Genomic DNA, 16,063 nt, shown 5'->3' on the forward strand with positions numbered 1-16,063 from the left:
CAGAATGATCATTCAGAAAAAAACCCTGTCTCCTGCGCAAATAGAGTGAGATAAAGCGGCCTTTCAAGCTTAGAAACCCCAGAAGCCTCCCTGGATGCCTCTACAAGCTGAGGCTCCTGATCCAGCTGCAGTTTAGGTTGGATCCCATCTCAGAAAAGGACCTCGGAGGAGTTTGAAGACTCGAGAGTTTGCCAGGACAGGAACAAATGCAGAAGGCAGAAAGACTCACCCAGAGGCTGATTGCTCTCTGGGCTGCTGTCAGTTGTTGGGGAGGCTGTAGGTGAGTGCCTGCAGCTTTAACGCCTTCCACATTTTCCCTGTATACAAACACTGGGCTACCCAAGGCCCGCTTTAAGGTGGACCTGACTCTGGTAAACTGATCTCAGATGGCCGCTGACGGTGAGCGTTCCCAAGCTGTTTTCTCTAGAGTACCCGCAGCTCCGAGCATTTCCCGGGGGCGATACAACTGTTAAAGCTGAGCCCAGTTTAGGGGTTTGTGGGGCCACCTTAACCACGATGCCGAGATAGGCCGGGCCACGCCTCGCGAGGAGTTGAGCAGGCTAGGGGAGGCGCAAGCGGGACGCGGTAGGTGGGTCCAAGAAGCACGCTTCCAGACCCCGGGCGGGAGCAAAATAACCCCGGGGTATCGAACCCCAGGCCTAAGCTCCTCCCCTCATGGAGGGGCGTCCATGGGCGTGGCGCTCCTTTCAACAACCAGGGACCCACTCTCAGTCCCACCGACCTCACTCTCACTCAGAAGCGTTCCCTTTAAGTCTGACCGGCAGCTCTCGCGGGATCCGCTGCTTCCATTCTCGCGAGAGGTGTACTCAGCTCCCATTGGTTGTGAGGGTTGAATGTAAGATGGCGCCCAGGGAGCTGTGAGGAGAAAATCCTGTCGGTCTTGGAGCAGCGACGGCAGAACCGAGGCCCCGGGCGGTGTAGCGGGGCCGGCGGGTAGAGCGGAGGCAGCGGCGGCGGTGGCGTCGCCGGGTGAGGGCTCTGGTGGTGGCGGGAACGCAGCCAGGCTGTGGCACTGGGGCAGGAGGCCCACACCACACAACGGCGGGCGGGGGCGGGCGGGCCGCCGCCGCTGGGCCCCAGCGACCTCGGGCCGGCGGGGGAACGGAGACCGGCCCTTGGCTCGCGCGCCTCCGCCCCGCCGGTGGGGGAGGGGTGGGCCCGGGCTCCGGGTGGGCGCGGCGCAGGGGCGCGCGCCTCGGGGCGCGCGCGCGTACGAGCCTGTTTTTTTTTTTTTGCGCGCGGTAACGCGCGCGCTGTGCGGTCCTCCCGTTGCGCATTGCCGCTCGACGTGCGCGTCCCCGTTGGCTCTCAGCTGTGGCCCGTGGGCTAGAGCGGCTTCCGGGGCGCGCGCCTCTCCGCGACCCCCCGGTTGTGCGGCGCGCGCCCTGCTGTTGGTTGGTCTCGCCGTCCCGAGTGCGCGCAGGACGCCCCCTCCGAGCGGAGGGCCGGCAGCCTGGCGGACGAGCGACTCGCTGCGTGGGGAACGTGGAGGGTTGGGCCCTTCCTGCTCTGGTGACGTCCGGGGCAGCGGTGGCCGAGGTCCTCAGAGAAACCTAGCGGCTTTGCTGTCTGGCTTGCGGCTCCATTCCTCTGCGAGGCAGACAAGATTGCTCGTACTAACTGAAGAATGCTGTCATTTAAGGGAGGCCCACGTACTGGGTGGGTGCTTGGGGAGGGTGCTACCCTGCTTCGGAAACGGAGTCCTATTGGCCAGAGAGGGCATTGGGTCCCCTTGGGTTTTTTCACCTTGTACTGGTGCTTTGTGACGAGGAGAGAAGGTTAATTTAACACTGCAAGGCCCTTCGTTGGTGCCTGCTTTTTCTTCTATGAGAAATCAATTCGTCCATAAGCGCAGTTGATACACGTCACCTCTGTGCGCTCGGGAAAGAGATCCTCTAATGTGTGTGGTACCAAACTCTCCAAGCTTTAAAATTCCGCTTTAAATCCTTAAATGCAGCTCCCCCTCACGCCCCCGCATGGGTGGGAGGGGCTTGCTTTTCTGTTCCGAATAAGGGCCGGTTCTTAATGTTGATAAATTTGATCAGTGATTTGCTTTTTTTCTTTGTATTTTCTAAAGTATCCAGCAGAAATTTCTAAAATCTTCCCCTGTCACTACAGAAATCAAGTGACTTAAGTCCTTCCCAGTTTTGTTTTTTTTGTTTTGTTTTGTTTTTTGTTTGTTTTTTTTGTCCCAGCACCGTGATCTGGTGTCAAGGAAATCTAGGTTTGTGAAAGAGAAATATGGAAAAATATGCATCTCTTTTTTCTAACACAAAACATCTGCTAGTTTATTATACAGTTTGATCCACAAAGCTTGAAGAAAAGCAAGCTAAAAGTAATCAAATTTGGTAGTAATGTTTCTTTTTAATAAACTATTTTTTTAAGAACAAAGTTAAAACTTAAAAAGAGGCTGAGGATGGAAGGAACTTCTTTGTTCTATCTTCTTCAGAATGTTAGAAGTCTTAAGAACTCAGGACAAGCAGCAGACATACATGCAACATGGTGACTGGTGAGTTAAAATCATTCATATGCTGGAAGTATGTGTGCAGTCCGTTACCCCCACCCCCTTGATGATACTGAAACTACAAATCCTGTCATTCATTCTCGGTGTTGTCTGCTAGAAACCGCAAGCTACTAGAAAACTGCAGATGTGGGAAACTGTTCCTTGGACAGTGGTCCCTTAAAATCTAAGTCAACTGAACATGCAGGATTACATTGCAAAGCATCAACTAAGAACATGAATGGTTGAAAAGAAAAGGAAAAAAAAGGTTTTTTTGAGGATGTAGTTATAAACTTTTTATACCTTTTAAGCTTGCTTATTCTGGATTATATACATTTTTTTCAAACAATGTTTCCATGAACTAATATTTACCTGATAACGGGCTGGAGAGATGGCTCAGCGGTTAAGAGCATTGCCTGCTCTTCCAAAGGTCCTGAGTTCAATTCCCAGCAACTACATGGTGGCTCATAACCATCTGTAATGAGATCTGGTGCCCTCTTCTGGCTGTAGACATACACACAGACAGAATACTGAGAATACATAATAAATAAATATTAAAATATTTACCTGATAACTTTTAGTTCTCTGGGATAAGCTTTTATACTTCTCCAAGAACTTAAACAGTTCCATATCTCCTTGCAAAAGCTAGTGTTGATGTTGTGTCTCCAAACTAAAACTCAAAAAGTTGTTGAATTTTACTGTGAATTTGAGTTGCTTGAAAAAACAAAAACAACATAAATCAAAGCCCCTTTAGGGACTTTGGGTGTGGCTGTCCTCTTTTATAACAGTCACAGAATCAAGGATATTTTCCTGTAAGCTTGCATGCTTAGTCAGTAGTGGTTTGTGCTTGATGTGCCATGCTTCTCACTCCTCTGCTTTATTTGTGAATATCTGTTTCTGAGTTGGCCTCAGAATGAGGTGTTACACGAACACCTTTTCTTTGCTCGCCTGCATTTAGTTCCAGGTGTAAGTCCTCTGAGCTTCAGTATTTTCCCCTCTAATATTTGATTATGATTTCTGTTTTTAGCAGGTTTTTGTTTGTTTTTGTTACTTGGTGCAGAGGATTGATCCTAGAGTTTTGCACATGCTAAGAAGCATGCACTTCACCACTAAGCGACTTCTCCAGCTCTGAGTTGTAATTTGTTGTATTAAACTGACTTGGCTGCATGAAGAAAAAGATGTACATTTTTGCTTTCTTCAAAGGGGGAAAGGAATGGTTCTTTGGACCCACTTAGAAGGCTGATCTTTTTCTCTTTGAGATGGGTTTTAGGAATTTTGGGTTGGCTTGTTGCTGTGGAACATGATCTTGAACTTCTGATCCTCTTGCCTCTGCTTACCAGGTGCTGAGATTATAAATATGCTGCTACCAAACTCATTTTGTGTGGATGGGAGATCAAACCATGGGCTTTGTACATGCTAGACAAGCACACTACAGCACCCTCCCTTAAGGTTGTGGAATATGTAGGCACTGTTTACAGATCAGATTAGTGTAACTACATCTAAGAAATAGAATGCCGTCATCCCTGATCTGTTCTTCCTCATAGCATCTCAGTTCTTGGAGATAACTTTATTTTTTAATGTGTATGGGTGTTTTGTCTGCATATATGTCATGCACTGTGTGTATGCAGTACCCTCAGAACCAGACTAGGGTAGGGTGTTTGATCCCCTGGGCCTGGAGTTAGAGACAATTGTGAGCTGCTATTGGGGTGCCAGGAATCAAACCCAGGGCCTCTGGAAGAGCAGCCAGTGTGCTTGACTACTGCTAAACCATTTCTTCAGCTTGATAATCTTGTCTTTTGTCTTTATATTTACCATCTCTGTATCCATAAACATAGTTTTTTTTTCAATCCGTACGTACACAGGCAGTCTTGCTTTATGATGATTATTGTTGTTTTCGAGACAGGATCTCACTATGCACCTTTGGCTGTTCTGCAATGTTTACCATGTAGACCAGGCTGGCTCTGAACTCACGGAGATCCACCTGTCTCATCTCTGCCTCCCAAGCTTACTTTATTACTGTCTTCTGCTTGGTGTTCGTTTCTATATTGTTCTGTTGATATTCCATAATTTTATATCCCATGCTAGTAAACATTTAAATTGCTTCTAGTTTATAGATATCAGTGCTACTATTTTCAACTTTACTAGTCAATTTACAGCCTATCAGTATTTGATAAAAAATATGGATTTTAGGGGGCTGGAGAGATGGCTCAGTGGTTAAGAGCATTGCCTGCTCTTCCAAAGGTCCTGAGTTCAATTCCCGGCAACCACATGGTGGCTCACAACCATCTGTAATGAGGTCTGGTGCCCTCTTCTGGCCTGCAGACATACACACAGACAGAATATTGTATGCATAATAAATAAACATATATATATATATATAATCCTTTAAAAATATGGATTTTAAATTCTCAGTTGACTATGTGTTGATTTTTTTTTTTAATTTCTTTATTTTATTTATTTATTTTTTTCGAGACAGTGTTTCTCTCTAGCTTTGGAATCAGTCCTGGAGCTAGCTCTTGTTGACAAGGCTGGCCTTGAACTCACAGAGATCCGGCAGAGCCACCCTCTGCCGCCCCCCACCCCCCCAGCGTATGCTGGGATCAAAGGTGTGCGCCACCACAGCCTGGCAAATCTGGGATTTCTAAGAAAAGGCTTGGGATGAATGAGTGGCCCCAGGCAATAATTTCTTTGACAAACAAACTTTATAGTGGGTTAGTATATATAAGAATAGAAGTAGGAAGCCGGGGCGCACACCTTTAATTCCAGCACTCAGGAGGCAGAGGCAGGTGGATCTCTGTGAGTTTGAGGCCAGCCTGGTCTACAAGAGCTAGTTCCAGGACAGGCTCCAAAGTTACAGAGAAACCGTTTCTCGAAAAAAAACCAAAAACCCCCAAAAAACAAAAAAAGAAGTAGGTTTTCCATTCTGCTTCTTTGACAGTAACTGCTTACCTTATTTAGATCAAATATGGCTAACTTCTTAAAATTAGTCTTCTTTTAACATATGAAAATGCAGTTTTTAAATCAGATTAAGCTATGAGAACCATTCTTTTAGTCTACATTCTTAGAGTAGGTATTTGAGAGAGGTTTGGGTCTCAAAAAAGAGGCAAGACTGAGGGAACTTGGGTTGTCTTCTCATAGAAATACAAAACCTCAAAAAACTATGGCTAATCCAAAGGTAATGAGTTATCTTGATTGTTGCAGTCAGTCTCCCCACTCACCCCATTCCGCCTATTTCTGTACTTGACCAGTCAAACAAGCAAACGAGCCTTAGGACTCCTAGGCAGAAATAAGTGACTCAAGAAGGGGTGAGTGTGATGAGTACCAGAATCATCTCTCTCTCTCTCTCTCTCTCTCTCTCTCTCTCTCTCTCTCTCTCTCTCTCTCTCTCTCTCTCTCTCTCTCTCTCTCTCTCTCTCTTATGCGAGACAGGGTTTCTCTGTTTAATAGTCCTGGTTGTCCTGGAACTCACTTTGTAGACCAGACTGATGTTGAACTCACAGAGATCTGCGTGCCTCTACCTCCCGAATGCTGGGATCAAAGGCATGCACCATGACCACTGCCTGCCTAGAATCATCTCTTAATACCTAAACGGGAAAAAATTAGCCACAGCACCATTGGAAATGTTTTTGAGAAATCTTTTCCATGAGTACAGTTGTGTTCTAGTAATAAAATGGTAGCTTGTATGTTAAATTTCTGTCAGGTATTATGTTGATAATAGCTTTACTAAACCAAGTAGAGTGAGGCAGATAAGTAGCATAGAGAAAATAAGTGCCTTGGATCTGTTGATGGTAGCTGTTTACAGGTTCTACCTATCTACTGTGTTTTCTCTTTTTCCATTGTTACTCTGTCCTGATGTGCAGATATTGGAGGTACTCAATATGTTCCCACAGCTTCATGTTTTTTAGAAGTCTTATAATTTCCTTCCTGCTTTTCACCTGCTCTTTGGCGTGCAGCTAATTATGAGTCTTATCTTTCAAATGGCGTAGTTTATTATGGAAGCTTAGTCTTTGTGTCTTTGTGAGCAGCATCTTGAAGATTTTAACATCCTTCATTATTATGTAAACTTTTGGTATTCAATGATTTTTGTTTGTAAGAGTTGAAGGTTCTTAGGGAAAAACCATACTACTCATAAAAGGAATTGTTTTTGTCTTACTGTTGCGTTGGTAAGTATCTTGTTATGCAACTTGTAAAATAGAGCAGTACACAGAAAGGAACTTAGATTTATCAGCTAATTGTTAGTGTTCTGATATTTTTGACTTTTTCTCCTAATGTAGAACTAAACAATATTGGGCCATACAAGTAAAATTGTATTAACTATCTTTTTGTTTTGTATTTACACATCTAATTGGGGCAACAAACATGCCCCTTATTTCATTTTTGACATGCTTTATTCTTACTTTAATTAAAGTTAAAAAAAAAAACTTAAATGTTGTTGTTTTGGGTTTTTTTTTGTTGTTGTTTTTAAGCCAGGCTGGTGTATTCCAGGCTTGCTTGTAATTTATGTAGTCTAGGTTAACATGGTTGTAGAGCCAGGCAGTGGTGGTGCATGCCTTTAATCCCAGCACTAGGGAGACAGAGGCAGTCTGTCTGATCTATGGAGCCAATTCCTAGACAGTCAGGGCTGTTACACAGAGAAATCTGTCTCAGAAAAGAGATTTTTGGTTATATAGATGGAGCAGTGGAGTCCCACTGGAAACAGTCTTTTGTTTTATTAGACAGGGTTTCTCTGTGTAGCCCTGGCTGTCCTGGAACTCACAGAGATTCACTTGCCTCTACCTCCTGAATGTTGAGATTCAATGTGGGCACAACTAAACCTGGCTCATAGTATTGTTTTAAAGTACTCTTAGGAGCTAAAGCTCTATCAGTGGTAGAGTACTTCCTTAGTATGTGTAAGGCCTTGTGTTTGACTCCCAGCCCCACTTTAAAAATAATAACACAGCTCAGGATCTCTGGGAGAGCAGGTAGTGCTCTTAACCACTGAGCCTTCTCTCTAGCCCTGTTTTGTTTTTGTATATTTTTTTCGAGGTGGTTTCTCTGTAGCTCTGGCTGTACTGGAACTTGCTCTGGAGACCAGGCTGACCTCAAACTCAGATCCTCGTGCCTCTGTCTTCTGAGTGTTGGTATTAAAGATGTACACCACCTTGCCCTGCTAGTTCGCTGATTTTATAGACCTGTAGGGAGTTTCAAGTTGAGCTTACTCTCAAATGTGCTTTGACTTATACTTGACGTACCACATGGTGTTAGCTGATTCTAAGCTTAGACCACTGTAGAGTTTTACTGTGGATTCAGCATTGAAGAGCATTGGTTATTCTTTTAGAAGACCAGGTTTGATTTCCAGCAAATTGAGAAGGTGAGGAGTTATTCAGATGACTCAAATCTTAGGTTGTAAATGCTTAAAATTTGTAAAGAATCAGTGAACAACCAGGGAGTGGTAGCAAACACCTGTAATCCCTGTTTCAGACCAAAAGTTTATGTTCTAGGACTCCTTTTTATTGTTTTTGTTCCTTTGCACAAGGTCTTTCTGGCTTTGAACTCATAGCAGATATCTATGTGCTTGGGTTAGATATGTGTACTACTAATAGTGCCTGGCTTCTATTTGTCTGTGTGTGTTCCTGTGTGTGCCTGTGTGTGTGGAGGCCAGAGGTTGGTATATTGTGGCCTTCTTCGCTCTCCACCTTACTTTTTGGAATAGGAGCTCTCATTGAACCTGGAACTCATGGCTAGGCTATTGTGGGCAATTTTTTTAACAATTGAGCCATTTCCTCAGCCTTCTATTTACTTTTTCGTTGTTGGTTTTGGCGTGTGTGTACATACTCATGCGTGTGTGTCCTGGTTCATGTATTTGTGGGAGGCCAGAGTTTTAGCGTTAGGACCTTTTAGTCACTCCTTAGTTTATGACATGGCCTCCTGTATTATAGAGGTGACCTATTTAACTTGACTCCTTGGGGTGGATGTCAAATGACCCCAAAACCATCAGAAAACACAGACATTTATATTATATTATGGTTCATAATACTAGCAAAATTACAGTTATAAAGTACCAATGAAAATAATTTTATGGTTGGAGTTCACCACAACATGAGGAACTGTATTAAAAGTTGCAACATTAGGAAGATTGAGAACCATTGAACCAGTTGGTTTGTTTTGCAAGCCTGAGGGATCTCCCTGTCTCTGCCTCCCCAGTGCTTAGATTACAGTCTCATGCTACAGTGCTCAACTAGGGATTGAACTCAGGTATTCATGTTTGTATTTGCTGATTGAACCATTTTCCCAGTACCTGTTCAGTTTTTTTTTTTAAGATTTATTCATTTATAATTTATACATTGTTCTGCCTGAATGTATGCTTGCATGCTAGAAGCGGGTACCAGACACCAGATATCATTGCAGATTGTTGTAAACTACCATGTGGTTGCTAGAAATTGAACTCAGGCTCTTTGGAAGAGTGGCCAGTGCCGTTAACCTCTGGACCATCTCTCCAGCACCCACCTGTGTTTGTTTGTTTGTTTGTTTTTAAATATTTATTTATTATGCATACAATATTCTGTCTATGTATATGACTGCAGTCCAGAAGAGGGCACCAGACCTCATTACAGATGGTTGTGAGCCACCATGTGGTTGCTGGGAATTGAACTCAGGACCTTTGGAAGAGCAGGCAATGCTCTTAACCACTGAGCCATCTCTCCAGCCCCCACCTGTGTTTTTGAGATAGGATCTTGTATGCCCCATAGCGCAAAGTGGGCTGGAACTCACTATATAGACTGGGCTGACCTGAAACTTGAAACTGTTCTCATGCCTGTCAACTCAGTTCTAAAATTTACAGGCAGCTTCCTTTTAGCTATCTGAACTTTGTGTGTATGTGTCTCATATAGTTACGTACAGGAATTAGTGCACCATAGCTTGCTTGCATGTTGAGGTAACAGGACAACTTGTAGGAGTTGGGTCTCTCCTCCTACCCTTGTATAGGTCCTAAGAGTTGAAGACTTAAACTCAGGCGTTTGAGGCATGGTGGCAAGTGTCTTTATCTACTAAGCTATTTTCCTTGCCCTGCATAATTGGGGATCCAAATATACTATTTTAAACAATATCCCCTTTGTAATGGAGTTGGAAAAACTGAAATATGTACCAGCATTGTGGACAACATGTGAATATGTTCTCATGTAATCTCACTTTAGTCTCCTTTAGAGCAGGAGGGTGTTTGTAATAGATAAGAGTCCTGCATGTTAGGAAATTTATAATATTGAGATGTTGAGGGGTTTGTTTTGTTGGTTGGTTTTTATTTTTAAGATTAATTTATTTTGCCTGTAGTGTTCTGCCTGCACTGCATGCCAGAAGAGGGCACCAGAACACATTTTAGATGGTTGTGAGCCACCATGTGGTTGCTGGGCATTGAACTCAGGACCTCTGGAAGAGCAGCCAGTGTTCTTTACTTCTGAACCATCTCTTCAGCCTCAGAAGGTTGGTTGGTTTTTCAAGACAGTGTTTCTATATGTTGCCCTGGAACTCACAGAGATCTGCCGTTTCTGCCTTCTGAGTGCTGGGTTTAAAGACGTGCAATGCCACTATGAGATACTGAGTATTTTTGAGTCAAGGTTTTCTGTATCCCAAATATTTTGTAGCTGAGGATGACCTTGTTCTTCCTGTATTACATCTCCCTAATGTACCACTATATCTAATTTAGGAAGTTTTTGAGATTGAACAAGCAAGCACTTTACCAACATGTCAGCCTTGCTATTTCGTCTTTATTATGAGAGCCATTTCCTTAAGGAATTTGGAGGATTGATACATTCTGTGTCTGTAGAGTGAGTCAGTAATTTTGGGTCACTCACTGAAAACCTACTTTGAATCTAATAAAGCTGGGCATAGTGGTACGCATTTTAATCTCATGTAAAAGGGAGGCAGATGCTAGAGTATCTCTGATTTCAGTGCCAGCCTGGTTCACATAGCAAATTCCGAGCCAACCAGGAATATAAGATTATCTTACTGAGCTATAGTGGCCCATGCCTTTGATCCCAGCACTTGGGAGGCAGAGGCAGGCAGATCACTGTGAGTTGGAGGCCAGCCTAGTCTACAGAGTAAGTTCCAGGACAGGCTTTAGAGCTACACAGAGAACCCTGTCTCGAAAAACAAAAACAAAAAAGGAGAGAAAAAGGGGAAAAAAATTAGAAAGAATATTTTTATTTTATTCATGTGTATGTTTCTGCCAGTGTTGATTAGTCAGAAGATAGCACTGAATCCCCTGAAGCTGGAGTTACAGGCTGTTGTAAACTTTTTTTTTTTTTAAAGATTTATTTATTATGTGTACAACATTCTGCCTCCATGTATGCTCGCACACCAGAAGAGGGCGCCAGATCTTATTGCAGATGGTTTTGAGCCACCATGTGGTTGCTGGGAATTGAAGTCAGGACCTCTGGAAGAGCAGCCAGTGCTCTTAACCACTGAGCCATCTCTCCAGCCCAAGCCTCTTGAATTGAGTACTGGGATTTGAACCTGCATCCTCTGGAAGAGCAGCAATTGTTACTCAGCCTTCTCTCTAGCCGCAGAAGACTCTTAATTCTTTTGCTAGACCTTGAATTATAAATGTACGAAGTATGTAAGCACCTGCCATATGTGGACTGTGTAGAGAGAAGTAGGACAGTTTTGTCTGCCAGTACTTTCAGAGTCAGGTGAAAGGAAGTTGATGATTGCCCACAAGCCTGAGTCTGCAGCATAGGTGGAGCATCTTAGTAGTGAGACTAGTGTTTCTTGCCTATGGCTCAGGGGAATAAATCACTTTTCCAGACATTTGAGATCAACTGAGAGTCCTTTTTTGGGGGGGATGGGGAGATGGGTCTACCTAAAAGGATACTGCAGAAGCTGTGTTGACAGTCAATTTAGTGTTCATAGATCATCGTGCTTTTTGTTCTTGTTGGCTTGTTTTTTAAACTTTAACACACATTCATTCATCGCATGTGTGTTTGTGTGTGCCAGGACACATGTATGGAGGTCAGAGGGCAGTTATGGGAGTTGGTTCCTTTCTTCCATAATATATGTTGTAAGGGTTAAACTTAGGTCACAGGTCTTGAATGAAAGTGTCTTTACTCTCGAGCCCTTGATGGCCCCTTTGTTTTGAAAGTCTTCAGTTGCTTTTGCCATCTTGCAGATAGATGACCTTGAACTTCTGGTTCTCTGGACTCCCTCTTCTGAATGCTGAAGTTACAGACCTGAAACTTAATGCCCCCCCCCTTTTTTTTTGTAGTGTTAGGGACTAAACCTGGGGCTTTGTGTGTGCTAGGTAGGCAATAGGTAGGCAAGCACTCTACCAACTTTTTTTTTTTTTTTTTTTTTTTTGAGACAAGGTCGAATGATGTAGCTCAAACTGGCCTTAAACTCATGATCCTCCTGATTTGGCCTCCTCAGTGCTTGAATTACAGGCCCTTCCTGGCCCCAGGTCATTTTTGTCTTAGATACTTGATGAAAAAATGTGCAAAATCGATTTCTTGAATTTTAGTAGTAGTGACTTAAATATTTAAGTTACTATTTCAGTTCCTTCTAATTTATTTTAGATTTATCTGTTTTATTTTATGTGGATAGGGTGTTTTGCTTCCGCGTACCACATGCATTCCTGCTACCATAGAGGCCAGAAGAGGTTGTCAGATTCCTTTGAATTGGAGTTACAGGTGCTTGTGAGATGTTGTGTGGATACTGGGAATTGAACCCTGGTCCTCTGCAAGAAGGTGCTCTTAACCACTGAGCCATCTCACCAGCCCCACTTAAAGTTATTTTAATAAAATTAGTCCTGCCTCTGCCTCCCCAGTGCTGCCTGTTTCTCAAGTATTTTTCCAAGCCTTACACACACACATATTCTCTCTTTCATGTTGACTCTGAGGTAAGTGCTATTTTATTCCTGTTCAATAGAAGAAAACTGAAGTTAACTGGTTTGCCTAGAGTTAACAGAGTTGATGTCAAGGTGCAATATGAAATTAAGTAATAGGGCTCTAGACCCTTATTTTTAAATGTTTTTAGTCAAGCTGCCAAAGAATGTGAGCAGTATATGGCAAAATGAGATTGTTAGTCTTTCCTTTTTTCTTTCCTTTGCTCTTAGCATGTAGTTCCTTCTGGCCTCTGGCTTGGGATACTCTTGCCTCAGCCTGCTATGTACTGGGATTACATGTGTATAGGTGAAGAAGGAGTGCACCCCTAAATCCAGCAGATTTTTGGTGTTTCTTTTATGTGCTTTTTTGTTTGTTTGTTTTGTTTTCTCTGTGTGACAGTTCTAGCTGCCATGAAGCTCACTGTGTAGACCATGCTGGCCTCAAACTTAAAGAACGCCTGCTTCTACCTCCTGAGTGCTGGGATTACAGGTGTGCGCCACCAGTGATCTCTGGTGTTACTAGTGGGAGATAAGCAGCATGCCCCTGTCTCTGAGGTCTTGATAGATGGCATACATAAATAATTCTACTATAGGTCACAGCATTGGAGTGGCACTTACTGTGAACTTATTTGTCTTTGATTTCATACACATGTCATGTGTGCCCGTACATTATCTTGTACACATACTCCTAATGATAAGACCAATGAGAAATGTAAACATTAAAATACCTCCACAGAGCCGGACATAGAACTTTCAAGGCAGATGCAGATACATTTCTGTGGGCTTACCAGCCTGCTTAACATAGCAATTGCAGGTTAGCCAAAGGTTCATAGTGAGCTCCTATCTTCAAAAAAGAAATCCTGCCGGGTGTTGGTGGCGCATGACTTTAATAATCCCAGCATTCTGGAGGCAGGGGCAGGTGGATCTCTGAGTCCGAGGCCAGCCTGGTCTACAGAGTGAGTTCCAGGACAGCCAAAGCTACACAGAGAAACCCTGTCTCGAAAAACAAAACAAAAAACCAAAACGTCCTACAGTTTATTTTGGGGGAGGGGGGAGACGGTATAATAAAACTTTGCTTTGAAGTACACACACATTCCATTCTCATTATCAGAGTAATTGTCTCTGAATTTCAGGTTTTCAAGATATACAAACAATAGGGTTGGTAACTGGCTCAACAGATAAAGCCACCTGTTGCCAAGCCTGATGACCTGAGTTTGATCCCTGAGTCCCACATGGTGGAAAGAGAGAACCAACTCAAGTGGGTTGTCCTCTGACCTCCACACGCATGCCTTGGCATGTGCATGCCCACTCCTAATAAATTAATGTAAAAAATAAACAGTATGCTAACAGTAGCAAAATATTGACTGTCCATTTTAATTTTAGGAACCCTAAGGACTCTGCAATATGAATAATTCTCTGGAGAATACCATCTCATTTGAAGAGTACATCCGAGTGAAGGCGAGGTCTGTCCCCCAGCACAGGATGAAGGAATTTCTGGACTCACTGGCGTCTAAGGGACCAGAAGCTCTTCAAGAGTTCCAGCAGACTGCCACCACCACCATGGTGTACCAACAGGGTGGGAACTGTATATACACAGACAGTACTGAAGTGGCTGGGTCTTTGCTTGAACTTGCTTGTCCAGTCACAACCAGTGTTCAACCACAAACTCAGCAAGAACAGCAAATCCAGGTTCAGCAGCCACAGCAGGTTCAGGTAAGAGGAAATACTAAGTTGGAGCCTATAAATAAACTTTATGTTTTTCCTCACAGTTTTGGTTAGTTAAAATATACCTATACAAATGTTAGAAATGTTGGAAGTTGCTGGGTGGTGGTGGCAGTGCACGACTTTAATCCCAGCACTCGGGAGGCAGAGGCAGGCGAATCTCTGTGAGTTCGAGACCAGCCTGAGCTACAGAGCAAGTTCCAGGACAGGCTCCAAAGCTACAGAGAAACCCTGTCTCAACCCCCCCCCCAAAAAAAAAAACGAAGAAGAAGGAAAGAAATATTGGAGATTATTTTCCTAACATGGAGAATCTTTCCTATTGGTGGTGCTCTCTTTAGTCACTGTAAACTTATGAAATCTGCAGGTATTTGATGTTTGCTTTAGAGAGCTTGAACAATGCAGAAAGCCAAGGCTAGCACTGAATTGAGTGTGACAGTTTCATGTGACTGAGCCTTTTCTTCTTTCTGTGACAACCTGAGCAGAAAGCACAGGACAACTAGTTTGGGCTCAGTGTGGAAAGTGCAGCATCGTTTGGAACCTGCCTTAAAATTAAATTCTGGTGTACATCTCAAATCTTGATCACTGCTGGCAGTAGTACTTGCCGCCTTTAATCACAGCGCTTGGGAGGTGGATCTCAGTGAGTTCAAGGCCAGCCTGGTCTACAGAGGTCCAGTTCAGCCAGGACTTTTACAGAGAAACCCTGTCTTGGAAAACAAAAACAAAAAATCTTGGTCACCTATAGATGTCTAGGTTGGCATTTTCTACTTATTAGCCTCAGATAATGCTGCCATAATGCTTATTCAAAATGGAAGAATGGAAGAGTGAATACATTGACTGAGGTATAGGTTTTTCTTTTTGAGGGAGCTTTATAGGAAATAGTTTCCTCCAAGTAGTTTTGGTTTTTGTTGTTTTTTGTTTGTTGTTGTTTTTTTTTTTTTTGCATTATATTGTGGTTGAGTTTTATTTTACTTTATGTTTAAGTGAGGGTATCAGATTCCCTGGAGCTGGAATTACAAACAGTTGCGAACTTTAGGAACTGGTGACCTACTACCAGGTGTGTGTGCTGTGAATTTTATGCATCTCCCTTTCCCCACATCATATACTCAATGATAATAATTTTATTTATTTTTTTATGACATAGAGTTTTTCTGTGTAACAGTCCTGGCTGTCCTGAAACTCCATTTGTAGACTAAGCTGGCTTTGAACGCACAAGAGATTCTCTTGCCTCTGCCTCCCTAGAGCTGTGATTAAAGGTGTGTGCCACCACACATGTCAATAATTCACACATATATATGTTATATATAATATATATATTCTTTTTCTGTATTTTTTGAGACAAGGTTTCTCTGTTGCTTGAAGTTTGTCCTAGAACTTGCTCTGTAGACCAGACTGGCCTTGAACTCAAAGATCCACCTGTCTCTGCCTCCCAAGTGCTGGAATTAAAGGCGTGTGCCACCACCACAGGGCTAATAAGTTTTCTAAAAATTAAATAAGATTGTATACATACATACTTAAAAACATAATTTTAAAGCCGGGCGTGGTGGCGCACGCCTTTAATCCCAGCACTTGGGAGGCAGAGGCAGGCGGATCTCTGTGAATTCGAGACCAGCCTGGTCTACAAGAGCTAGTTCCAGGACAGGCTCCAAAACCACAGAGAAACCCTGTCTCGAAAAACAAAACAAAAAAACAAAAAACAAAAAAAAACCATAATTTTAGTTTTATTTCTGAGTGACATCAGACTTAAACATTGGCTTGTGGTGTAACAGTTATTGTATACATGCTAGTTTCTACTCTTGGTGGTGGTGATGTTTATTGAGATAAGATTTCTCTATATAAGATTTCTCTGCCTCTGCAAAGTGCAAAGACTTTAGGTGTGAACTATCACAACCAATGTATCTTACCTTTAAGGTATTCTTCCCCTCTCATAAAGGACTACCAAAGCAAATGTATTTCAGTCACTAGTTTAGTTT

The 16,063-nt window shown here is 43.1% G+C and overlaps 1 protein-coding gene across 4 annotated transcripts in view; it reads left to right on the forward strand.

Moving 5' to 3' along the window:
- The first annotated feature begins 849 nt into the window (after nucleotides 1-849).
- Qrich1 (glutamine rich 1) overlaps nucleotides 850-16,063 on the forward strand; it is a 41,229-nt gene continuing 26,015 nt past the window's right edge. Inside the window, exons 1-3 of one of the 4 annotated variants that reach the window (XM_057766497.1) lie at nucleotides 850-990; nucleotides 2,407-2,530; nucleotides 13,755-14,084. In XM_057766497.1, the coding sequence (XP_057622480.1) occupies nucleotides 13,776-14,084 (309 nt within the window). In that variant the 5' untranslated portion in view covers nucleotides 850-990; nucleotides 2,407-2,530; nucleotides 13,755-13,775. Of the gene's footprint in view, nucleotides 991-1,345; nucleotides 1,681-2,406; nucleotides 2,531-13,754; nucleotides 14,085-16,063 lie in introns of those variants that run through there. The other 3 variants (XM_057766494.1, XM_057766496.1, XM_057766495.1) reach the window with 3 other exon arrangements.

The sequence above is a fragment of the Chionomys nivalis genome, chromosome 4 (assembly GCF_950005125.1).
Source record: "Chionomys nivalis chromosome 4, mChiNiv1.1, whole genome shotgun sequence".
Lineage (NCBI taxonomy): Eukaryota > Metazoa > Chordata > Mammalia > Rodentia > Cricetidae > Chionomys > Chionomys nivalis.